Source organism: Corapipo altera, unplaced genomic scaffold (assembly GCF_003945725.1).
Source record: "Corapipo altera isolate COAL_440 unplaced genomic scaffold, ASM394572v1 55, whole genome shotgun sequence".
Lineage (NCBI taxonomy): Eukaryota > Metazoa > Chordata > Aves > Passeriformes > Pipridae > Corapipo > Corapipo altera.
The window spans coordinates 11,003,216-11,030,180 of NW_020884882.1; the positions used below are offsets into that span (position 1 = coordinate 11,003,216).

The 26,965-nt window shown below is 47.7% G+C and overlaps 1 protein-coding gene across 2 annotated transcripts in view; it reads right to left on the reverse strand.

Annotated features, from left to right (window-relative positions):
* PRICKLE2 (prickle planar cell polarity protein 2) overlaps positions 1–26,728 on the reverse strand; it is a 104,226-nt gene extending 77,498 nt beyond the window's left edge. The window contains exons 1-2 of one of the 2 annotated variants that reach the window (XM_027640639.1): positions 26,654–26,728; positions 26,287–26,372 (exon numbers count right to left, since the gene is read on the reverse strand). In XM_027640639.1, coding sequence (XP_027496440.1) covers positions 26,287–26,372; positions 26,654–26,695 — 128 coding nt within the window. In that variant the 5' untranslated portion in view covers positions 26,696–26,728. Of the gene's footprint in view, positions 1–19,692; positions 19,710–26,286; positions 26,373–26,653 lie in introns of those variants that run through there. The other variant, XM_027640644.1, reaches the window with a different exon arrangement.
* Between the last annotated feature and the right edge of the window lie 237 nt (positions 26,729–26,965).

Consider the following 26,965-nt stretch of genomic DNA (forward strand, 5'->3'; position numbering starts at 1 on the left):
TTTTGATTTTACTGTCATGTTAATACTTCTGAAATCCTATGATAATCACCCTTAATCCAGCTGTCAGGATCCCAGCATTTGTTACCATGCATTTACTCCAAGGAAGGTGTGAAGGTGTTTTATCCCACCAGAGACAGATGAGCTTCTAATTGCAGAACCTTTCCCAGGTTCATTGTTTCTACTTGCAAACCAATTTCCACGTGGGAGACAAGAAAGCCTTTGCACAGACCCTGCACTTTCACATGGTCAGCACATTTTTTTGGCTCTCCTGGCAGCTCACAAAACCACTGACTACCACCTTTACTGCCCACCTGCAGGACTGGACAAGAGAAGACAAGTCTGCTCACCAGTGGCTTCTTCCTGATTTGATCTCAAGAAATTCAAGTGGGTAAATCTCTAATCTCACCAGAGGGCCCCTGTGAATCACAGCCTCTCATAGCCTGAGGTCACCAAGATGTGCTTTTTGTTGCAAGACCATCTCTTCAGGATGCTCTGCTCTAAATCTCCAACAGCTGGTGCATGGGCTGAAGTGAGGACACCTACACCTTAGGAGAAAGCCCAACTGCAAAGTAGGCACCATACAAACATGTGCCCAGGATGATATCTCTGCCCTAAAGACCTTGTAATCCTCTTAAGGAGAGAACAAGCCTATAGAATCCTAAAATTCTTTAGACTTAAAAAGGTCTCTAAGATCATCAAGTCCAACCATTAACCCAGCACTGCCAAGCCCACCACTAAACCATGTCCCTGAGTGCCACATCAACATATCTTTTAAATACCTCCAGAGATGGTGACTCAACCACTTCCCTGGACGGCGTGTTCCAGTGCTTCACAACCCTTTCAGAGAATAATTACTTCCTAAAGTGCAATCTAAACCTCCCCTGGTGCAGCTTGAGGCCATTTCTTCTTGTCCTATTGCTTGTTACCTGGGAGAAGAGACTGACCCACACTTGGCTACAACCTCCTTTCAGGTAGTTGTAGAGAGCAATAAGGTCCACTCTGAGACTCCTTTTCTGCAAGCTGAGCTCCCTCAGCTGTTCCTCATAACCAGTTAGAAGCACTCCTCCCTTTCACTTCTACCAGCATTTTCTAAGAGAGTCCTGCAAGCACTATGAGGAGCCTCACCTTGCTGGAGCCAGGATTACAGCTTCCTTTGCCCACAACTCCCCTGCAGCAAGAGCTGCCAGGGTGTGCAGGGAGACACACTGATATAATGACTATCAGAGCACAGAACCAGCCATGTAAGTTGGGTTGCTGTGTGATTCCCTGGGGGGTCCCAGGGCAGGTGCTGCAGCAGAGCACAAGTTTTGGGATCTCCTGGTAGAGAATCACCCCTGTATCCCTCCCGGGCTCCTCACCCACCTCAACTCCAAGCACTTTCCTCGTGCTCATGATGAGGAGCCACAAGCTCTTTAGGGATCAGGACCGGGGTCATCTCCTTTCCCTAGCTCCAAGCGATGGAACAAACTGTCTGAGCATTTGGGCAGATCCCAGCGCTCATGCCAACGTGTGCCAGACACCATGGCAACTGTGCACTGAGATAATGATGTCCAGCCACACTGCTCAGTAAGGAGGCATTACATTGCTTCCTTTGAAAGCCTTTGCCTGGCTCTGTCCTCTCTCCCCGTGCTGCCTGCAAGGGGTAGAGACCACTCCAGCAGTCACACTGAAGGACCCTTCCACCAGCTCCTTACAGCAAAAAAGGCTTTTTTTTGTGACAGAGGTGATGGAGCTGGGCCTGGCAAACTCTTCACTACTCCTCTAGGAAAACCTCTGTGCCACAAGAAAAATAGAGATGGGTGAGCTGGAGAGACGATGTTATCCCTTGTACTCAGCACGGCCCCTTCCCTTTGCCTCTCCCCACCTTGAGCTTTGGGCAGCTCAGCAAAGCATCCCGGACTTGGTGCTGGTTCCCACCCACCAGCATCCACACAGGACCCTGCTTGGCTGGCCTGGCCAGCACCATTTCTGTGGTCTCTGTGTGTGGTCCCTGTTCAAGCACCATCTGTCTCGAGTTTAGCACAACAACGCCACAGCCCCACCAATTAAAACAGGCTGCAGAGTTAAATCCTGAATAAATGCAAAGTTAAGTAAATGATCAGCAGTGAAGATAAATAACACAGGGATGGGTCTAACACAGAGGTGGGAGCCAGAGGGGCTGGGACACCACAGGAGGCGAGGGCATGCACCCCAAACTGAGCCCAGGTAGAGTCAGTCCGTTGGTGACAGTGATACCAGGACACCGCTCACTGTCTGTCTCTAACGCAGATTTAGCTGTTCATTTACTGCTGCACTGCACCTCGCTACACCAGTGCCAGGTGAAAATGCAATTATTACCCAGCCTGCCTGGCATCCTCCCCATTCCAACCGTGGGCCATGTCATACTGGAGGAACACGGTCAGATGCTCCCACTGCCTGCATCCAGCCCAGGCTGCATGTGACAGCCTGGCACCAAGCCCTGCAGATCCTACCTGCTGTCCCAGTATCAGATCTACCAAGGATTTTAGGAGATCCAGGAGCTCTGTGATGCACTCAGGGGAGTAGCTGTGCACCCCACGGGCAAGAAAGGACACACACCCTTGCAACAGTACAGCCCGCTGACCCCACTGGAGAGGTCCCACTGGCTCCAGCGGGAATGGGACCATGTCCTAAAGCAGAGGATGCAGGTGGAAGCTACTCAGTGGGGATAGTTTAGATAAGCATCATATAAAATAGCTGAATCCCAATTCCTGTGCAGAAATGTATCTGCTTGTATTTACCACCCACATGCTATTTTATTAAGACATAATCTCAAACAAGAATTGTTGCCATTGCTGAAGTTTATTTTAACATATGGTCAACTGAGCCTAAGAAAAACATGTAAAATACATTTTAACGTGCTATTCTTGCCTAATGGTTTTTATAATTTTTTTTAATGTGCTATATATATTTATACATTCCAAACATTTGGGGGGTGCACATTAAAAAATTATATCAGTCACAAGTTGACTGTTAAAAGAAAAAAGTACTGTGGTTCCTTTGTGTTAGTCTAAAACCACGAGTGTTGTATTAATTTTCAATAGGTAAAAGGTAATTTGCGGTTTCATAAATTCTGTTCAAGACACGGTAATTCTTACCTGGTCACAGCTGTCAGACATTGATAGGCTATACCGTGGTGATGGGTTTTTAAAACCAGAAATGGATATCTTGTAAAAAACCTGAGGTATTTAAAAGGCTTAAAAATTTTTTTCAGTCCAGAAAAAGACCAGCTGAAGCCCTGGCTGGGGTTAGATCCTTTCTTACAGTTCAAGGTACTGAAACACACTCCCAATATTGAGCACCAGAGTCAGCTCTGCCGTCTTTGATAAACCATCCGTGTACACAACTTTAAGCACACAATTTGCCACATAATCACAGATCTCAGGACCCCATTAACTGAAAACCATTTGCAGAACGACATCCCTGGGGTTTCCAGCTCCCTCATCCCATTTGCACACACTATGGGGTGCGACCATCCTGCTTCTGCAAACCGGGAATGCTGTTTGCATCCCCGTTTTCCCAAATTATTCCCCCAGGCCTTAAAAGTGCGTCTGACAGTGGTGATCATCCCCACAAAAGTGAAGTGTGATAACACATCAGACCACCCTTGGGCTTAGCAGGGATAGAAAGCACTCCCTCTATCCAGGTTGTTCAGAGCTGCTCCTTCCGATGGAGGAACATCCTGATGGGGGACTGGTGTGTCCCACCCAGCCAGAGGGATGCTGGTGTCCCAGCAGGGTACAGCCCATGAAGAGAGTCCACAGAGCAACCCAGGCTTCCTCAAGGAAGCAGCTGAGCTGCTGTGGCCCTTCAACACTTCTTAGATTGGTTTCTCATCCATATGATGCAGATACTGACCCAAATAAGGGTGGCAATCATAGAATCACAGAATCATTTAGGTTGGAAAAGATCCTTAAGATCAAGTCCAACCATAAACTTGAGACAATTGGTCTTGTTCCTTCCATGATGCCATACAACCAGAACGTCCCAGCCCTTCCCAGGTGAAGATGGGCTCCCGACTCATCAGCAACCACACCCAGAGCTGGAAAAAGCCCTTGTCACAAGCATGGACAAGGTTACACCAAAACATCTCTTCACCTGTCCCCCCGTTTCTCATGCTTCAAGGGACATGGCCCTAAATGTATTTATCCTCACGTGACAGCCCACTCTGCAGAATTTAATTGGATAAATTCTAAAATATCAGCTTTGTTTCTTCACCAGTAAACCAGAAAGGCGCTCTCTCACATGTTTATTTGAAATAGGGATTTAGCAAGTATTTAATGCTCTCCTCTTAGCTACGGTTTCAGGCCAGGATTTAAGTATCTGCGTTAAAAGACGAATTTGAGTTTTAAACCACAGTAAGCACATTCTAAAAATGGAATAAAATAATCAATTCCATGTGCAAATCTCTGCCCTTCTGGTAACCCTCCTGACCCAAATACAACCAATACTCTGACCTGCCTGGGATGGTCCCTTTGCTGTCTGCTTAAAGAAAGAGAAGCCGAAGAGCCAAGATAGAAAACACACCCTAATTTTTGCAGTTTTCAGCTATTTCCCTCAAAGGACAGATGGATGGGGAGGACGAACTCAGATCACTTGCAAAGGCCACACTGCACACACGCAGCATTCTTTATTCAGCATTTACATATTGACTCGCATCCTGTTTTGCTGTAAACCATAATGTTACTTCACTGCTGTCTGCAAAATAAGCAGATCTGGCAAAACACTTTAGCCACTGCATAACTCCCAGCCCCGCAGTTGCTCAATGGGGCTATTCATGGGCCCTGCACAGACTTTAATCCTTTCCGCACCGAGCGGCGCTGAGCTCTTTTCCTGGCTGCAATCCTGAGTTCCCGGCAGGAGACATTTTCACCTCTGCCCTCTGGCTTTATCTCCTCTCTTCGTGCTACACATGATGCAACAGAAAAAAAAAAAAAAAGGAAAATCATACAGAATGCAATGACTTTGATTTGTTTTCAGTGCTGGCCTGAAGGCAGCCATAGTTCAGCACAAGTAATGGGCAGCAAAGGATGGTATTGCTGATCCCAGCCTGGCTCACCATTACAGACACAGCAGAACTATTATTTTCTATATTTCTAGGACACCATTCATACAGAAGACACTCAAGATTAACCTTACATGAGATACAGGGTTGTCATTTTCTGATACACCGTTTTTATTTCTTTTTTTTTAAAGAGAAAAAGAAGAATTATATAGCTTTTTACATCCAGTGAATCAAACTCCTTATAATTAGGGCTGCTCGTTTCCATGGTAACAAGGATCCAACTCTGTTTTATGTGAAGTAAAAATAAAGAATAGCTCCATCCAGCTGTCAGTGTGGCCTGGGCACTTTAAGCCAGTGATGGGATGGTGTTGCAGATGTGGTGGAGCCTGGAGCACCCAGGGCAGATCTGCTCTGCTCCCAGTGCCACCACACTGGAGGAGGGACAAACACTGAAACACTCTTGTCTCCATCTGGCCGACATCATGGACATGGGCAAGATGTAGATAGGGAATTCTCCAGCCTTCCCACTGGTGCCTGTGTCCCCTTGCCCTGGGACTCCACCACCACCCTTCTTTCTGCAAGAGCAGCATCGCCCACACCCTTCCCCAAGGGTTACAGCCTCCTCTGTGATGACTTCACCTCTAATAATAACTTCCAGAATCCCATGGACTCCAGAGGAAAATAAACTCCAGTTATTTTTTCCTTTTACAGTCCTCTTATTTTAGGAATTTGATGTGGGTGTAAAATAAAAAAGACACACCTATCCTAGCTGGAATAAAGCGCTGTGGGTATGATGTGACTCTGGCAAGCACAAAAGTGAATCACAGGAGGATCTGCACTGACTTTCTAAAGCAGTAATTTGCCTGGGCCAGGCTTCCGTAACAGATGTTGCCGTTTATATATGTAATTTTGTATTGCTTTTTCAAATATATGAACGGGGGGGAAAAAGAAAAAAAAAGAACCTTCAGCAATATAATAATCCTCCCTGGCATGCCAGCACTGCTCTGCACACACACACACACACACACACACACACACGTCTGTAATGCTGGAGATGAACACATGCAAAAAATAAAATGCACAACGAATGCCTGCTGGTGCGGAGAGGCAGGCGCCCGGCGGGATCGCTGCCTGCGGGCAGCTGCCCATCTGCTGAGGACACAGGGCCCCAGCATCACTGCCGACCTCAGCCTGGGCAAAACAAGGAGGATTGTACCAAAAGCGGGTGATAACCGACCGTGCAGGTACGGTCTCGGTGTCACACCGCTTGCACTCTGCCGTGAGCTCCACGAGAGCCACGTGCAACTGGAAATCCGTGACTTCCTCCATCAGCCTGCGGCAGATTACGACGACGTCGCCCGATTTGATTTCACTAATCAATACTGAGTGCTGAAGAAGGGAGCTGGCTGGAAAGGGCTTTGTGTGTGTGGAGTTCCATGGGGGGGGAAAAAAAAAAAGGAATTTTCCATTGTAATTTCAATGCTGACATTTTGAACAAACAAGCCCTTTGCTTTTGCCCCCCTTTCTTGGAGATGCCGTGGCACACACACATGGGATCAGGGCTCCACGTTTCCCCAGGACAGGCACAGGGGAGGCAGCATCTCCCACAGAGCAGCTGTGTGTCCCTGGGACCAAGTCCCTTACAGAGAAGCAGGGTAGAAGATTAAAAATAGAAGCTCATTACAAAAAGTCACCACTTTTGAACCAAGACCTGGGCACCTGGAAAGCTGAGATGTCTAAAAGACCACAAGTAAATTCTACAAAATCTGAATCTGGTTATTTTCTGGATGGCTTCTCCCTATCCTCCTGCTTCTGGCAACCCAGCACCAAAGCCTGTCTAGATAGCAGCTAAAGGAACGTGGCCAATGGGACAGCCCCTCTCACCCACAGCAAGACTTTATGCACCCCATATAATGCGGAGGAAGCTCCCAGCCTCCATCTGTCACCTAAGTCTGGGAGATCATTTCCAATCAAAGCACCACAGACTCCTGCAGCCCTTGATATGTCGTACTCCAGTGCCAGATGTCAGGTCAGAGTCGTTCATGCAGTCAAAAAACCTGGTTACATCCACAAACCATCCGAGCTAACAGGATGTCTCTTGAACAAAACAAACCCAATTATTTGCACAACATTGGACAGGGGGTTGTTCACTTCTGCAGAAGAATGCCTGCAACGTTTAAACACTTTCCAAGAAAAGCTCTTTCCTTTTCTCACTTTACATAGAACGAGAAAGCTTTTTCCTTATCAATTAGGAATCTTAATTACAGATAAACTGATGACAGAACAAGTTTGGCTGAGTAAATCTGCAACTGCTACTATACTTTAAGCCAAAAGGGAAACAGAAATTACTTGCTTGAGCTTCCAAGTACTGGTTTGAGAAGAAACATGGCCATCAGTGCAGCCCTGGTACTGGCATGGACCTGTGGGCAGCCTGGGAAGGTCTTTCCTTCTCCCTCCTCTTTTCCCCACATGGATGGCATGCCCTCAGCAAAGGAAACTAACTGGGTTCCAAGTAACCCAAGCAAGGCGGTCTCCCATGCAGGGGCACCAAGCCATGGCAAATGATGCTGTGGATGCCCAAAGTCCGTGTGGGCTCAAAGGGAGAACAGATAACTCACAGGACAGAAAGGCACCTGGGGACACCGAATACTTAGAAATCACATTGGCTTAGAAAGTCACAGAACTAGAAATCCTTTGGGTGTGGGACAGCATTGAGAGACAGTGACACTGTTCTCCTCTCCCCAGCTCTGTCACAAACCCTCCCGTTTACCTGACTCCTCCTCTCCACTCTCAGGTTGTGTTCAGCTTTGCATTCCAAGAACCAGAGCATCTTGAAACCACCAAATTACTGTTTCCTTGTCTGTATTTTCAGTTGAAAAAATAGAAATGCTACATTTGAGGAGTCATTCCTTTTGTGTCCAGACACTCTTCAGACCTTTCTCTCTTCCTCTCCACCTCCCGTCCACTGCCCAAGTTTTACCAAGAAGTTTTTCAACCCAAGCCTAATGTTAAATAAAGCTTAAATTCATGGGACATTCTACATAAACCCAGCAGGAACATAATGTGGCATGAGGCATTTGCAAAATCCACTTTGGAAATCCACAGAGGTGCTTACAAAGACTTCTGCCCCAATCAAAGTGATTTATATTTTTCACGAGTGAGCAATTTGCTTACTAGGAAAGAGACAAATTTAATTTTTAATTTGATCTCCATCAAAACAATATTTTCTTGTTGCTATGACAGCTGAGAGGAAAACCTCTTCCCTCGGCAAGAGCCAGCAAACAGCATTGCCACAAGTTCCCCCGCAGCAGCTCGGGGAGGGAACACAGCCACGTGCATTGTTTTTGGCTCTCGATGTCTCTGATTTGATGGGATTTTTTAAAAGGACATTCTGAAAGCCAAGAAGTAGAAGGTGTCTTTGGAGAGACTGAGGGGAAAGAGCTATGAAACATGGGAGCCTCGTAACACCTGTGGGACCGTGAGCACTCCGAAGCCCACTGGATCATTCCACGGACCCTCTGCATTTCACACCAGGCTCCAGGGACCAGTTGCCCTGCACCATAACCAGAGCTGCACCTCTAATCCAAGATGCACAATGCTGGGAGGGGAAAAAAAAGACATCTGCTGACCATCAGTAGATATGGCAAGAGTCCAACAACAATAACAGAAAGGACTTAAATACATAACCGTTTCTTTTCCTTCCACTCCTCCTCCATGGCTACCAGCCTTGCAGTACTGAAGAAGTGCCCTGATGAATAAATATCTTCTTTCCCTTAGCAACAGTTAGCAACAGAGTCAAGGTTTTTTTGCCTTGCTCGAAAGAAACACATCTCAAACTAACACAGATGATTTAAACGGCAATAAATATAGGACGTGGGTGTAATCAAAAATCGCTGAAACGCAAATCACACTTTTTAGCCTGGGTTATTTTAAAGCACAAGCAGAGCTGCCAGTGATCTGTAGAAAGAGCGTGGAGAGGGCTAGAGGGGAAAGGAAAAACGCAGCAAGATTTTGGAGGAGGACAGACAGATACTGTCCATTCCTCCTGAGCAAAGCCCAGGCCAGGGAAAGCGATGATACTCCAACGTTAGCTTTCAGCCTTTAGTACAATTTGAGTTTCTGCAGCAGATTTCTCTTTCTACAATCTGCAAAGGTCGCATATACTCAAAAATCTGTTAAATGCATAACCCCAGCTCACAGCAAATGTATTCTTTTCACGGCTCTATTCCTTTAACAGTTCATTTAAGACGTCTGCCTTGCATTTTTCCATTTGGTGTTGGGAAAATGTTTTCTTTCACCTGGCGCAGAGCCCAATTCAACAGAAAAAGAAAGCCCTCCCCGTTTCCATGGGGCCCTGCAGTATAAGACATTGGACTGAATTTATCCTTAACTGGGGCTACTTTTGGCTCTGTTACCAGGTATTTCAGCCCCTTCCCTTTTGCACAGGCTCTTTTACTCCTCTGTCATTAGGAGGATGAGTTAATCCTTTGCTGGTTCCTTGATGCTACCAGCAAGGGCAATCCCCTACCACCACCTCTGCTCCTCATAGTGTTGTTGTCACCACCACCATCACCACAATCCATGAGGACCCTCTCCCTGCAGCCCTTCCCCATCTCACCTCCTCAAGCCTTGGTCCCAAAGAATGCAAAGCTCTGCTGCCACCATCCCAGCAAAGCACTACGAGACAGAGGTCTAGCTGGGGTTTTGGTGACATCTCACTCTTCTCTCTCCACCAAGAGAAATATTCGAGATTTCCATACAATTCACATGCCTTAAAAAACAGTGAATCACACCTAGACCACAGAACATAGCCTGGTTTTTACCAAAACCTAAACAAAGCCAAATATCACTAACTGCAAAACAAAACCATGGCATGGTCCTGCTGATATTGCACTGCTGGAAGGTAGCTGGAGTGTCCAAGGGTTCCATGGGGAAAAGTGGCTCCTGGGGATATGGGGTGAACAGCAGGGAGATGGCGATGGAGCCAGGCAGCTCCAACACATCCTGATTTTATTTCTCTATAGACCCAGAGTGATAACAGCATTTGGTTCCTGCTGAGTTTTTCAGGATAAAAAAATTGATTCAATTTTTTTATTTATTTTAAACTGAAGCTGGAGATGGCAGAAGGCAATTCTGTAGCTGAGGAAGCCCAGTTCCCTGGCTGACACTGTGTAATGCCACATCTCCTCCTTCACCCTGTTCTATTCCAACAACTGGAAACCGATCAGGTGCTTTTCTCTAATTAGCCATTGACTTCAGAGAAGGAAAAGTCCTCTACTCGGTGATGAACTGAGGAATGATTCCCATCTCATACACTGTCAGGACACTGCTGTAATGCACGTCATAAGGCCATGCCATATGGATTTGTAGCTAAAATGACTCAGTAGAATGATGCCAGCTGTGCCGACTGAGAATTGGGCTGCTACGTCTTTTTCTGTTATACGTAGATGTCTAAATCCCTAAGCCTGAAGTAAAATAATTTAGAAGCTCCAGGTAGAAAAGATCTGTTCCCAAATCCTCATCACTTTTCAATCCGGTCTCCAACACATTATACTCTTTCTGCATTTAATGTGCCCTTAAGGTGGGGATTAGGTAGGCATTTGATTATGTCTTTTATGTTTATAGCAATTCATTTCCAAACCCTTACAAACTTTAATTAAACGCTACATTTTTTACCACCTCGTCCTGAATTGAGTGAGAGCAGCACAGAAAAATCTGTCCTCAAACAAAATTTACATTTCTAAAGCACCTTTTTCTGTGCAAGCACCTTGGGGCTACTGCATAAAATCATCCTGAGCTGCCTTAAGATGTATCAGTGCAGACATCAAAGCAGCTCTAATACCCAGCCTCACGCAGACCCGCAGACAGCTGAGATCACTGTGTTCGCAAGCACGAAATAAAACAGCTCCTGCCAAAACCAGCCATCGATCCCCTCAAGAGGTGGCCATGGGGGAAGTGAGAGCAACAGCCAAGTTCCAGCAGTAAAAACCAACCTTTGCCTTGGACAAAGCCCACAAGAAGGGGCCCGGTAGCCAAAAGCACGGCAACTTCATCCAATCCCACAGTGTTTTGAAGCATCACTGTCCATTAGAGGAGACATCGTTTTGTTCCCATGAAGCTAAAGGGGAGCTGAGCATTGCCGGTGAAGAGCTCGGCACAGCCAGCTCCCCAAAGCTGGGAATGACCAAACCACCTCCAAAAGTAACCACCCCCTCAACTGTAAAGACTTCCAGTGACTGGGGAATGTAATGCCATTGCCTTAAAATCTGGACTCTTCTCTTAAGAGTTGGCTGCAGTTGGGGTCACCCCATACCTATCTCAGTGAAAGGCCATGCACCAGCACACATTGTCCCTGTAGTCATTTCCCAGAGGTCACACAACCCAAAATTTGTCTCTTTTTAGCATTTAGGACCTGAGAAATTGGTTTTGAAGTCAAATTTTAATTGCAGTTTGGGAATCTGGTCCATTTTAAACTCTGGGTGCAGCAGAAACCATTCTCGGGAGCTGTCAGATCAAAAAGACATGGATCTCATAAGATTAGCTAGGCTCTGCAGCTTTGCCCTTTGGGATCAAGACAGAAGAATGATATCAAATCTTTATCAATCCTGAAACTCAAGCCTGACTTGAACACCAGCACACCTCTGCAGCCCAGTGGAATAAATTCAGACTGCACAAGGAGAATACTAAAAAAGGTTCAGTTAAAAATCTCACAGGTCGGGTAGCATCAAGGTCGAAGCTGCAGACACTCCTGTGCACAGATACACAAAACACTGAAACAGCAGCAAAATCCTCATTTTCTGCTTTCCTGCAACTCCCTACCTCTCCCTCCAACAATAGGAAGGGGTTCAGCATCCAAGGATGCTGTGCCCCATTTGCTGCCTCCCCATCCTACAGGCTCCAGGGTGCCACGGGCAGATGAGATCTCTGCAGCCGAGGACGGTGCCACCCGAGCTAGCAGGGCACCCCAGCTCCTTGTGCCACAGCCAGCTTCAAACCTTTTAAACAGCTTGGGGGGATTTAAATCATTGATCAGCCTTGCACTTGCCCTCTGCGCCGGGCTGAAATTTCACTCCTCGGGTTACCATGGTTGGAAGCACCGGGTGTGCACGGAGCGTCCAGCTCTGCAAACTCACTCACCGCTCACGTCCAAACAGCTTCACTTTTCCTGGATCGCACAGAGGCATTTCCCAGCAATAACTATGGTCAGGCCAAATTTTGGCCTTCTAGCTGCAGTTGTTGGCATCAAAGAGCACTGAGAAGATGTAAAGCTGTGTTTTACCTCGCCTGGAACGTCCTGCAAAGGCCAGACAGGTTTTATTTGAAGACTGTTATCACAGGTCACTGAAGATCACTTTCCCAGTCCCTGGGAAATTCACAACATGACTTCCCCAGGTTAAGATTTCACTTCAAACTTGAAAAGTTCAGGCCAAAAGGAAAGTTTAGGCAGTTGCTGCATGTGCTTGAAGGAGCGGCTGGAGCAGGAAGCCAGTGTTTAACAGCACAAGCAGCCCTGCAAAATTTTACAAGACACAACCCTCGCATTAGAGGATCCATTTCTTTCTTCATAAAATATATTGGGCCTCTCCACAAACTTCTTTTATTGGTCCATTTGGCTACTCACTCCTTTTATGAACTACTCAAGCTCCTGGATCATCTGGAAAAGCTGAGGAAGATGGCCGAGCTGAACCACAAGGACGTGCCAGCCATCGCTAACAACCTCCCCTGCTACCATGGCTCGGGTACTGTGCGTGGGACCAAGGAAGGGAAAAGCCAGCAGACAGGGCAGCTGGATTTCATCACCTGAAAGGAAGCACACATCATCTTTTTAACCCATTTCTTTTCAATGCCTACAAGGTTCTGGAGTCCCAAAGTTGAGATAAATCCCGCAAGCCCAGGTGTCTTTGCACCTTTCACCTCAGCCCAAAATCCACTTGGCAGCAAACAAGCAGTTAAGACTGGGATTTTCTTTTTAACCAGCCTCCTACATATCTTCCATGGGGGTCCTTTAATGGATCCAGTTAAAGAGCAAGCTTGCATGGAGGTCCACATGCTAACATAACAACATATTTTAACTGTGTATTTAAATAGTTTAATTTCTGTTGACATTGGCTAAGGTGAGTCCTAAGGCTTGCCAGTCTCCAGCACAAGGCTGGACAGCTCACCAGTGCAGCCTTTCAAGCCCTACATTGCCAAATCTCCTTTAACAACAAGCTCCTGCAAAACATTTCATAACCATCATTTCCCAAGGAGAGGGGTGCCTGAGGCACTCAGTGAGCTAAGTCCAGTCTTTGTAGCACAGGCAGTGCCGAAAAAAGACCACAAGAGCCTTAAAAGACAGGAAAAGCCAAGCAGCATGAGCAGATATGTGCCTGGCTCTGCATATCTGCTCCTGCCCAAAAACCTGGAGCCAGTGGGGCAGAACCAGGCTCCTGTGCTCCAGGCTGTGGTGTTGCATTTTGCTTTTGGTCCCAAACCCAGACCTATAACACTTAATTGCCAGCAGTGTTCTCCTAGTACTTCCCAGCCCACCAGTCCAGACAGGAGCACCTAACTGGTGGTGGCAGCATAACATTGCTCTCACAGCTCCAAAACACGTGATGCAGGAATCACCATAATGGGACAAAACGTCCCTTCCCAGAGCCCAGCTCCGGCCAGACCTCCAGGAAAGTAATTATCCAGGCACATCAATATAACAGCATCTTTATCCTAGTGAGAAGGTGCTTCTCAGCACACAGGCCAGCTTGTACCCTTGAAATTATTCACATATGTAATGTCTGAGCTGTACCAAGCCCTTGTGAAATAACCAGAAAAGGGTGAACGCTGCTTGCGACAATCCCACAGAGAGGTTGCTTTAAGCCCTATAATAAGGAGCTCTGCTGCCCTCCCAAATAGCAGGGGCTAGTTTAAAAAACCCTTACTATTGTAATCTTGGATTACTCTCTACCACCCAAATCCATTTCATCATAATTAGTGCCCATTATTATAAAGCCCCTCCGACATTTCCATATTCCTCTAAACGTTTTATGCTCCACGGATACTCTGTAGCAAAATCTACCCAGCTGTGTATTTTGCATAAACTGGTTATCTTGAACCACATGCCCTCTCACTCTTGTTACCAGCCCCATATTTTATACAACAGCATTGACACTTCCAGCCTCTTGCAGGAGCCTTGCTTTGAGAGATTTAGATTAAGCCCAATCCAAGCAGCTCACTGGGGTAGATAGAGGAAATCTGAATTCTTCTTGAATTAATGACTAAAACCTGAACATTCAGCATAGCATCATATGGTTTTACCAGAAAACACATCACCTGAAGCATGGCACAAAATCCAGCTGCCCAGAATATTTTAACAGCACCACATTGCAGCCAAAAGCTGATCATGGACTTGGCTTTGGAGTTCTTTATTCCATGTTAAAAGAAACACAAGGTTCAGTAAGAGTTCAAAAAGAAACACACCTTGGTAGTGTCTGTGCAATTAGCTACAGGGAAGATTAAAAAATAAAGTCCATTTCTGTTGGAAAAACCTTATTATAGAAGATGAGGCCCCAATCTCTGTGACCAATTAAGTACACACCTCCATACCTGCAGGATGAGGTCTCTCACTAGCAAGCAGGTCCTTCATCATCTAACAATGCTCCAGCCAGCATCTAAGCCCTGCCACCTCACCCTGCCTTCTGCTCCAGCCACGAACTCTGTATTTTAAGTTTCCTTACACAGATGATAACCTCTGCAGTAGGGGTAAGAACCATCTCAATGACCTCCACAAGAGCCCTGCAACTCCACCAGCTTTGGTGGCACTGAGAACAAGACCTCAGCACTGCAAACTCTAGCACAGAAACCCCCAAGTCCCCAGATGTGCTGCTTTTCTAGACACAAGGACTCATAATTCTGCATTCCCAAATATGACCCATCTTTCAAGACCTTTCCTTGACTTGGGTAGTTCTCCACATCCTAAGATGTCTCTAGACTTTGTGTCTTCAAGAGGAAGATGGTGATTGCAACCCTTCACTAGCTAGGGCCTCCTCGTTTTTCCCCTCTCAGCACACTTCAGTCCCCTCCAAAGTTCAGTGTAACACCAGGCTGAGTATTAATCAACACAACATGCGCTTCATCCAACTTCAGCGACCACTATGAATATTTAAGTTTTATATTATGTGCTGGGATTATTTTTATATATATGCCACCCTGTGTCTTTTTATATACACACTCACACCCCTATATAAGCAAACACACACACACGAGTATTTCATTTCTGCAAAATATAATGTAAGCACAGGAATTTTTTTCCCCCTTCAGGCAGCTGGATCAGCAGCCACTCAGCACAGCAGCGATGCCGAGTGCCCTCTGCTGTACATGAGACAAATGCTTCTTTGTTTAAAAATATTTTCTAAATGCTTACAACTTTTCTTAGGACAAAATATATATTAAAATTGCACTCGATCAGTTCAAGCACACCATGCAATACCGGTGCCACCAGATTTCTCCTGTCAGACGGAAAGATTCACGTCTCTCACAAGTTGCATCAGCAGAAAGTAAATAAGTCTGGGCTGGAACTGCACTGGGTACAATGTGAAAATGTTTTATTTATACATTTGAAAATAGCAAAGGGAAATCAGAGCAAACAATATAGCTTTATTATTCAGGCATTTATCAGATAGCCTTCACACTTCAGCAAATCGCACATCTATTAGAGGTACACGCTGAAACTGTCACGTGGCAACGTGAAATCATTTTTCTATTGTAAAGCAGCATTGTTCCTGCTACTGGAAGGAAAGATAATATTAAAACATATTCAAATATATGTATTTGAAACCGTTATACCTTGTAATAAATTATGCACTTGATATTAAAAATCCAAGCTATGCTGCACAAACCTGACTTTCAAATATTAACTTTTATTATCTTCTCACATCCCAGCTCTTCTCAAATCTGACATTTAAAGGGGCTGCACTTTCAGCATGTGGCCTTTATGGCACTGAACACAGATAATATGACAGGGCCACACCTCTGTCAAGACCATTCCCACTGTTTGGCAGGCGAGAAGAGGAAAGGAATCAGCCTTGTCTCTGCCTCGCTGCTTCTTCTTCGAATGTTGTGTAATTTTAAGCAAAAGTCTGACTATTGTAGAGTTGGGTTTTTGCAAAAACAGGGATTAAACCATCCACAAAGAGTCAGGATAAGATACAGGACACCGAGTCCAGCAGCATCTCTGCTCTGGGGTCCACCTCCACCCAAGGCAGATGGGTCGAAGACCAGCCAGGTCTTCCTCCATGGAGCAAACCCTGCCACGACGAGCACCTGACGGCGTGGGGAGGTCGGAGCGGCACCGTCTGATACGCAAGCACCAAAATCCCAGTTACTGGTACCACAATGTATTTTTTCTCCCTGTGTCACACTCCCACAGAAGGAGACATCTTTTTTTAACCTGTCTCTGTGCAACACCTCGGCTCTGCAAGCAGGGCCCATCTGCTCTGCAGAGCTCCATGGGCACACCTCCACGTGCCCTGGGAGGGTGAGAGGGGGCCGGTGGGGTCAGAGCACCCATGGGTGCTGTCTCTAGACGCCCAGGCCTCCAGGTGCTTCCACACAGCCACCCTGTCCCCATCACCCTGTGAGCTGGTTGCTCATGGGAACCGGCACAACTGGTTCCCCATCCCTTCCAGTGACTCACTGCAAAGCCTCTCCATTTCCAGCATTTGTATTCACCTCGCAGCTTGGATTTCCTAGAGGAGGCACTACCCAGGAAAACAAGCCTCCTCTTACGCCCTCCTGTAAACGTGTCCACATGAAGCTGACCAAAAATATTCCAGTTTATTTTTTTAAACAGAATCTTATACCAGCATTTTTTTTTCTCCCAACAAAACGTTGTGGTTTTTTATAACTTTTCATCCTGCTCTTCTCAGAGATTCTTGTCCTAGATTCCCCGTCTTGGTTGAAGGCCAAGCATCACTAGCTGAGCCAGAGGGAATATAAAAGCATCTTTCTAAGACACTACAGAAAAGAAGAATTGGACCCTGGGAGCCAATTCACTTTTATGCCTTGGGTATTTAAGGATCAAACACGCATTTGTGAGCTGACACAAGGTAAAAAGGTGGCTTTGAAACTTTATGGTGTATAAAGAAGCCTCCAAAAGCATCTTTTTAGCAACTAGAGTGCAAGAGAAAACCAGGAGCAGCAACACATTCCTTGGGGACAGATGGGTTTACTGGCCACTCATGGTGGCACCAAGGGCACTGAGCACTTGCAACCACTGCTCTGCTTGCACAGCAAACAGCTGAAGGCAAGGAAACAAGAAACATCCAAGACACGCTAAGGAGGTTTCCTATGGTTACTGCTGCCATGGAAATACTTTTTTGTTGGCTTGATCTAAATAATCTCTGGCTCCTTGGCTGCAGTACACTTCCTGCAAGGTTGGGTTAGATCCTTAGACCTGCACCCCGCACTGGAGTGTAACCACACTGAGTACCAGCCGCCTGCAAGCTGGTCCAGGAGTATCTCTAACCTGAGCTGCTTGGGGCTTTCCTCCAGGCTCCCCGGAGCACATGGCTTGGTTTCAAGCAGAAGAGGAGGAAAGAAAGTGGAGGGAGGGGAAAAGACATCCTTTACTAATTGCTCACAGCTGTGTCCGAGCAGCTCCCACTTCAGCTGCCAGGAGCTGCAGACTCCTGCTCGCCCAAACAGGCTCTGAGCAAAAGAAACCCCTCACAGGGAGAGGGACTCTCCATTCATCCACGGGCTCTGCATAGGGATTTCAATAATTATATTTATACACTCCCCTTATCAGCAAGAGCAGCCATTATGTCTTTTATCACCATGGCGGCAGCATCTGCACAAGGGCAATTGATAGGGGATGAAATATTTGCTGCGATGGCTGAGTACAAAGTGCCTCCTTCCATGGCAAGAATAATAATTGTCTCACTGAGTTCTCGAAATGTTAAGCTCTGGTATCAGGGTCCTATGATGAGCGAAGAGCCACACATGGGAAGAAACAGCCTCTCTAGCAGCCGAGAGGAGCACCCTGAATTCTCTACACACCTCTTGGCCCAAGCACCGCTGAACCTGAGACAGGCCCTGGCCATCAGGGCTGCACTGATGCGTGTCCAGAGCCCACGAGAAAAACTCTCTTTACAGCCATGCTCACGAGGCTTATCCTGAAATTTTCCTCACATCAGACAATTCTGCTAATGTTACAAATTCCTCCAACATTAGATAGTGACCGCAGAGATGCTGCGCTCGGGAAGAGTCTGGCTTTCCCCGCCGTGGCTGGGAGATTATTCATTGGAGAAAAAAGCAAATATCCAAATGAGCATCACAAATTGCAAAACCAGCTGCCAAAGGTCTCAGCTGATACTATCAGCCATCCTTAAACTCGGTGATAGACTTACAAGCCAGACAATGAAAACGCAATTGATTATTTGAAGAGTGACTCACTGGTGTAATAAGGATGGATTACAGGGCGGGGAGGGGGGAGACCGTCTTTGAAAAAACCTAAAAGACTGCAGATTGACTGTTTAAAGGCAAACAGAAAAGGAACAAAACCAGTGAAAAAACTCTTGAAAGCACTAAACAGCCCTCTACAGCCGAGAGCAACAAAGAGAAGGGGAGCGCTGAATAGCTGCGCCCCGGCCCCCTCCAGCTGGGAATCCCGGGCATCACCATGTATCCAACCAAACCGGTGACTGGGAGCTTTCTCTTTCACGCCACACCACGCTCGTGGAAGGCCTGTTGCAAACCCTCTATTAAAGGAGTTTTCCTCCCCACGGAATATGTGCCACACGCTCCGGGTGGGCGATCGCAGCCACCGCAGCACAGCACCGCCAGGGCTCCAGCAAGACACGTCCTGCGAGGAGAGTGGACTCAGGGCATTCCTTGGGGAGCCAGTGAGGAGGACCGAGAGGGCTGAGGCTACGGCAGGGAAGGAAAATTCAGTAAGTGGATAGGGATGCCAGCCCAGCTTTGCCTGTCACAGGACCGATGTGACTCCTCCCTCGCATCAGTCCAGCAGAGACTTCAACAAGTGATTTAACTCATTTCCCTGGGCTTGGGTGGATGCACAGGGAGCTCAGGAGCTGTTAAATCAGTTCACTATGTCCCACTAAATCACAGCCGACACGGCTCCCAAATCCATAACCACAGTCTCCAGCACTGGCAGCTATCTGCTTGAAGGAGATCCCCACTGCAAGCCAATCCATCCTGCTTCCAATCCATCCCACTTCTGTGGGTCTCTCTCGGGCAAATCCATCTTGAAGGGCTCTGTGAGGAAATTGTGCTTTGCCAGCGCAACCCCATGGCTGAGGCACCAGGAAAGTGCTTGCTGGCCACCGTTCTGCCTTCGGGATGGCAAAACCCGCTCACTCACACAAGGCAGGTAACATTCCTCTCTCTGCATACCAAGAAGCAGCTGTAGTCATTTTCCAAAAAACCTCAGTGCCAAAAAGCCCCACCAACCTTTAAAATTATTTGTTTAGAAGTAAAATATCAGGTAAACACAGAATTCACTGTTTGTCTGCTCTGCCCCCCTCCATCACCAGTGTCATTCACAATCACTCCAGAAACAGAATAACCCCCCTAAACCAGCCAAAATCCTTCAACAGCTTATTAGTGGTTTTTCACCCCATTCATAAAACTAGAATTGCACAAGGTCACTTCAAAACAGACAGAAAACGTACCCACACTGCCCGTTCTCTGGAGAAATTCTGCTTTTTTGGCTTTTGCCAGCAGCTCGGTGGCACTGGAGCAGGGCAGGGCAGCTCCAGTTAGAGCAGCTGCAGAGCAGGGCTCCGTGCTCAGCTGAAATTCAATCAACAAGTGTCTCAAACTCCTTTGAGTTCTTGCAATACAATCCTGAGTGACTTGTAAAGGACTTCAAACAGGCTCCCTGGGTTTGCCCGGAAACAAGCACATACCTCACCTGCTCTTTTGTACATCGCATACAAAAAAATTAAAGAATTTATTTTAGGCTTTTTGCCAGGGACAATACTGCCTCCGATACTGCAATGCTCTGCTAATGCGCATATCGGGTCTCCCAGCCAACACAAACAGGATACCTTATCAGTCTCGGCTGTTTAAAGTGCTGTTTCAGCAGCAGGACATGAAGGAATGGAATGGACATGCCAGAAAAAATGGTTGGGAGATCCTTAAATGCAACTGTACACGCAACATTAGGAAAAGATTGTCCCAGGGCAGGACGAGGCTGATCCCTACACCAAACCCATGCAAACTTCCATCCCAACGGCCCAGCTGCCCCTTGGCAAAGATGCTCTGGGAACAGTGGTATCAGCACAAGCATCACTAGTTACCCTGTTCTGTCCCTACTACCACGGGGGGGAAAACTCAAAGAAAAAGTAGACCTGATTTTTCAAACGCTTACACAAGTGTTTAACCTCGCAGGTGTGAGTAAATAGGACAGCTGAAGTCATTGAAGCTAAGTGCACACTGCAGCATCCCCGAGCTGAGCCTCAGTGCACATAGCAGCCACCCCCACCAAACCAGCACAGGGGCTGAAGGACATGGACTCTGTCACTGAGTAACCTGGCAGGGAGCAGACTCTCCTTTCTGAACTGCTTACGACCAAATAAATACAACAAAAAATATCGTTAAAGACAAACTAACGATAGCAACCCTTCTGTGAAAGGCTTTAAAATCAGCAGACACAACCAAGCTTTCACTTTTTTTTTTTTTTGCATCCCCTCCACCATGATGCAGTATCCTTGGGAGGCAGGTGACTCCTGCCAACCCCTGGGGACAGGCACAGGTCCCCTAGGGACAGCAGCACACTTGGCCCCTCTGCAGTCCCCCAGGGACTCACCTCAGGAGGGCTGTGATGGATAAGCACCGGGATGGACTCATGCTGCCTGAATGTTGCCTATTTCAGCAGGTTCTCCATTGTAAAATGACAAATTTGCTAAAACCCACCAGGCCAGCACAATTCACTATGGCAGCCATAGCCCATTCAAGATAAGGTATTGCTATTCTCACATCTCCAAAGCCTTTCAAATAAACATGCAAGGAAGTGTGGAATATCTGAATCCTAAAGGAGTAAGGCACAAAGCCTGTTATTCATGAAAGGGAAAAGCTGGGAGCGTGTGTGTGAAAGACACATAACCTATGAAAAATGCTGAAAACATATGGAAGCAATAATCTGTACTTCTTTTTTTTTTTTTTTTGGAAGTAGAAACAAATGCTTCAGAACTCGGTGTTATTCGTTCATGTGCTGCGTTACAAATATTATTGTTTCTGCTCTCTGAATGAGGAACGAGGCATCAAACTGGAGACCCAAAGGCACCCAGGATGTGTATGGGAGCCTGTCCGGGCAGGGCCAGTGCTGGGGGAATGCAGAGGGAGGCTGCAAACACAGAGTTTCTTGGTGCTCGCCACGCACGAGCACCCGACCCTCTGGAGCGCTGGGCACTGGACAAACACAGGAAGAAAACAAACATCCACTGCCACGAGCGACTCCCTGCCTACAGTCAACAAGGCAGAGAAGGGAGTTGCAAAGCGACTTATCCACCATCACCCAGCAACCTCAAACATGCCAACAACCCCTTTGTGGGTCACCGTCTCGTGACACGCGTCTCTTTTTCCTTGTCCGTAGGTTTTTGTGATCAAGTGGTCAATCACAACCCTTTGGGTTGATCACCTGGGATCTCCAGGTGGATCTCTCCTGAGAAGCTGAAAAGCGTATCCTTGCAGATGCTCCCTGATCTGACATGGCCAGATGAGATGAAACTTCAATGGGACTGACTGCAGTAGAATTTAGCAAGATGCTGAGTTACGGAAATACATAAATGCTCAAAACACTTGTACGCATCAAAACTTGAATATTATGACAATATTATGATAATACTGAATATTATGACAAGTCACATAAATTTGCCTTGGAAGGTAAGGGCCAGGCACTATGTTCTGTACAAACACACACCACTGATGTTAAGACCACGACGTGTGACGGGAACACATGAAGAGAAGCAGATCTCTTCCCCGGCAAAACGTGATTCCAAGGGACAAAGATTACACAACACATGCAAGAAAGAAGATATTCCAAGAAAAGATGTAAAACATAATCTCACACTGAAACTAAAGACGAAGACTGATTTGCCAGGGTTTTATGTCATGTTTATTACTGCTTTTTAAATGCTTCTGCAAACCAGAAGAATAACTATGGCAACAAAGACTTCTCCAAAGGTTTTCAGACACTATTTTTAAATTTGTCTTCTCTGTCACAGCATCCGAATGCTGTGACAGAAAACCTCAGAAAACCGGCCGTATGCCACTGCCTCTGCAGGCTTAGCAAACCAGGTGGTACATCCCCCCTCCTCAAACCAGAGCTCAAATAGCACCCTGAAGTCTGGGTGTGCTGCATCTATGCTTTTAGCTGGTCGTGCTGGGGAAGGCAGAGAGCAGGGAACAGCAAGGTCTGTTCAATTGCAAGAGTATGGTTTTTGCAAGGCTTTCTCAAGGAGCAAACCAACCATGGCTCCATGTGCTAAACACATGCCAATCTCCCAACACGAAGGATTCGCTATTTTAACTACAGCATTAAGGCTGTAATTTTACTTCACCCAGAGTAAATCTGAAATTAGTTCTTCACAGTAAGCTTAACAGCAGCAAAAGCCAACCATTTGTCACCTTTAAGGTTTGCAAATTCACACTAATTGCACCAGGACTAGGTTATAAATTCCCTTCCCTCCTCCTGGACCACCTCCCTGGAAGGCTTTTCTCTGCAAGACATTATGCAAAAGACACTCCTAATGGCTATTCATTCACCAAACTCCAGTGACAGCTTTATTTAATGCCAAAGCTTGTTAACAAGCTGAATGGCACACAGTTTAATGTAATGCAGATCTGATTAGAAAACAGCAACCGGGCTCCTAAGGAGTTCAATTTTTATTGAATTTGATTTCCCTTTTTCCACACAAAGCCATCGACCTGTATTAATGAGGATTTGGTTATGTACACCCCATTTCCATCCTTCAGACTGCAGCCCACACAGATGAACTCAGTCCATGTGCACTTTGCTGACAATCCACCACAGCAGAAGGCAATGAGAGGAGAGGAAGGAGTTGTTTTGCTGCTCAGGCCATGAGAAATTGGGGGTTTTACTGGTTATAGTTTGATAGCAGCATCTTCACAGACTTCACACCCAAGGAGGGTGGAATTCAATCTTCAGTCTTTTCAGACAAACCACTTACTTTCTCCTCTTCAGGGCTAAATGATTTAAAACTGAAAATTGAACTTCTGCCCTACAATAAGAGGCAGAGATCTGTGGCACTCAGCAGAGAGCTTTGAGGGCATAAAACACAGGGCTCCAGTTTAACTGAGGTGTTTGCAATTCCTCTCTTCCACCCAAATAGCACTAAATATGCTGACACTGCTACAGGATAATTCACCCACTACCTTGAATATGAGATTATAAATTGCAGAGCAAAATTACTAAGATTCAAAAACAAACTTCAAAAAACAGAGACATTATTTAATTACTTAACAAATCCCTTTCATCTTCTTTTTGCACATCACCTGCAGTACAGAGATCAGGTTTATTCTGAAAACAGTTCTGCAGAATACAATTTATTATCAGGAGGTTTCCCTGGCTCAGGAAGCATGTCTGTGCTTCCAGGAATGATAAATTCAACCAATACTCAAAGCCATTTCTGAGAAAAGTGGCTTTTAAGGGGATATACAACCACGGAATTCTTCCTCTAACAAAGCAATTTGCCTGCTGAATGGAGTGGCTGATCACACCTAAAATCACAGGTAAGTAGAAAATACACAGTCCAGCATAATTAGGTATAAGACAATGCCTATCTCAGCAATGGTTTCAGTGCCTGCAAGCTTACAAATTCTGTCTCCCTAAAGCGCATCACCAGTCGGCATCTTTGAAGCAAAAAAAGTCCCATTTACATTTATCAGCAAAACTCTGCTGTTAAAGGATTATAAAAAGCCTTACAAATCTCTAGTGGTTAATTGATCTGGATTTATATCCCTAATCTGAGGATCTCCTTGCAAACCCTTGTTTCCTTCCAGTCTCATTCTGCACATTCAGGTGAGCAGCCCCAGCAGGCCCTGGCTACATCACCTCGTGCAAGAGGGCACAGGCTCCTCAGCATGTTTTTGACCTGCAAAACTACTATGAATAATTTGCCAGCTTACCTATTCCTGGCATTAATAGACCACTGGCTAGTAAAAAATGAACATGCTTCCTCTCTATTGTGTTCTGGCAAATAGGTTGCCTTTATTTGGTTTAATTGCGTAATTACTCTTATATCAAGGCAATTAAATGGGAATGTGTGCAGGAGGGCTCTCAGCTCATGAAGTCCCAGTGTAAGGCAATTTGGTGTAAGGTCTAACCTGCTCAGCGGGATGCAAACCCAGAGCACACAAGCAGCAGTGCCTCTGGGGGCTGACCCCACCCATACCCAAAGGGTGCCCATCTTCTCCTGCCCTTAGGGAGGTAGAGAAAAGGCTGCTAGAACAACCCACACTGTTTTAGCCAAAATCCTTGCCCATGTGTGGGGTCCCTCAGGAAAAGAGATGGCTATGGATGGTCCTGACAGGCTGGATCCTCCTGCACACAGAGTTTGGCAGGATTGGGCCAAGTGGCACAATGTGCCAGTGCAGAGGGCACAACCTGAAAAGAGCCACAACACTCTTCTCATCTGACACTACTCAAGTAGTGGGTGCCCCTTCTGCTGGGTCGTTTGGCCTCTGATGGGGTGCTATCAAAATTCACTTAATCCTTCAAAAGCCACTGTATAGTTGCATCCTCTGACACATCAAAACAGGAACCACAGCACCTCACAGAGTTCTTGCAGCATGGTAGGAATACTGTTGGTGACCACAGCTTTTCTTCTCATCCTGCATTTGAAATTTCCCCTTGACACTTTTAGCATTATAAAGCAGCTCTGCAATGACACAAGGAAACCTGGGACAGCTCCAGAAAGCATTCATAAGCCCTGAAAAGAAGACAACTCAGGGGTGACCTTATAAATCTATTAACACACATGTGGCAGATTCAGATCACTGGGAGGGTGTCGGGACACCACATCTGCAGTCCAGGAGGAAGGGACACCTTCAGCTCCTGAAGGTCTGAGCACTTGGATGTGCCATTAGCACCTGTGGAGGGCCAGGCTGGAGGACCACGGGAAACTCCAGCTGAGCCCCACCCGTCGCTGTGCATCCCTCGGGGCAGACCTCAGCCTATGGAACCCATCCCACCACACCCTGGGGCAAATGCCACCAGGAACAGATGATTTGCAAGGCTGAACTTTAAGATACAACTCAATGGGGGTATATCAATCCCCCTCCTTTCTCTAAACCTGAGCTTTAAGTAGCTGAGATGCATCTCTGAGAAGTAGGGCAGGGGCCAGGAGGAATGCCAAGCACAGCAGATACTGGAGAAAAGGGTATATATACCCTGAAAAATAAGGTTAAAAGGTCGCCACACGCTCCCTGGCCTACTAAGTCTGTGCGCAGTTCCCAGAGCCCACAGCCCAGATTTAATATCGCCAAGTCCCAGATCGCCCATCAGCAGGAACTCATTTCGAGGCAGAAGAACGAGGGGAGGGGAGAAGGGGCTGACCCAGCACGAGGCCAGGGCTCGCTGTGCCTTGCAGGCACCGGCGCTGTCAAGTTTGTAAAGACACACAGCAGAAATAGCCAAAAATACTTGTTCATTCCGACACACCGCCATCCATTTCAAGAGCTAAATCTCTGCTTGGTATCACTGACAGGGGAAAAATCCCGCCATGGGGGAGGCAGGAGTTTCACGCAGTGGTTTGGTGCAAACCATCAGAACGCCTTCAGCCGCGTTTCCCTCTTCCCACCCCACCCAGATTGTCCCCGCCAGGTGAGGGCGGCTTCAGCTCCCCCAGCACGACCCGGGGCAGCAGGACGAGCCCCTGACCGCAATGGGGAGGCTGCGAGTTGGTAATTACCAAACCAGTTACCCCAGTCCCGCGTCTGGATCCTGCTGCACCCCGCACCAGCGGCCGCCACGGGCACACCTGCGGGGCACACCTGTGTGGGGCTGGCAAACCCACCCGCGTCTCCAGAACCCCCACCCCGGGTGCGCAACACGCTTAGGACTAACACAAGCGCTCCCCCAAAAAAAAGCCACACCTGCAGCCCGGACGCACACAGAACCGGGGAGAGAGCCACAGAAACCCTGTGAAGAGAGAGCCTGGATGGGACCCACCGGGGTCCCGCTGCCCGCAGGAGTCGGGGCGATGGGCCGGGGGGTTCACGGGGGTCTCGCCGGGCCTTACCTCCACTTGTGCAGGGCGAAGCCGGGGCACTGGTCCCCGCAGGTGTTGCAGGGCTGGCCCCTCTCCGGCTCCCCCGACGCCGTCAGCTGCAACGAACCGCAGAGTCAGCGCCGGCTGCGGGACGGGGGGAGCATGGGGGGACAGGGGACACGCACCCGGGGGGGAAAGGGGGCACGCTCGGGGGAAAGGAGCACCCGCACGGCTGGGAGAGGGTAGGGGAGGGGCCGGAGAGGGGGACGCACCCGGGGAAAGGGGCACATGCGGGCGGCGGGAGCGAGCGGTGGGACGGAGCCACAGGTTGGAGCGGAGCGGGGCGGGGGGACGAAGGGGGAGAGAGAGAGAGAGTGAGACTCCCTCGACAACTCACCGAGCGGCTGGAGAGCCGCTTGCGGGAGCCGCGGCCGAACATGGCAGCGCTCCCCGCACCGAGCCCAGCGCAGCCCAGCCCGAGTGCGCGGCAGCAGCGGCCGCCCCGTCCCGTCCCGCCCCCCCGGTGGCCGCCCCTCCGCCGCTCCCGCCCCCTCACCCGCCCCTCGGCCCGGCAGGCACCGCCCCGGGAGGGCCCGGCTCCCCCCGCCACGGATCGCCCCCGCTGTCATCGCCCCACTCCGGAGTGAGCGCCGCTCCCCCTGCTCTTCCCGGCGCTCTTGTCCCGCCGCCCTCGGGAGCAGCGCGCCCG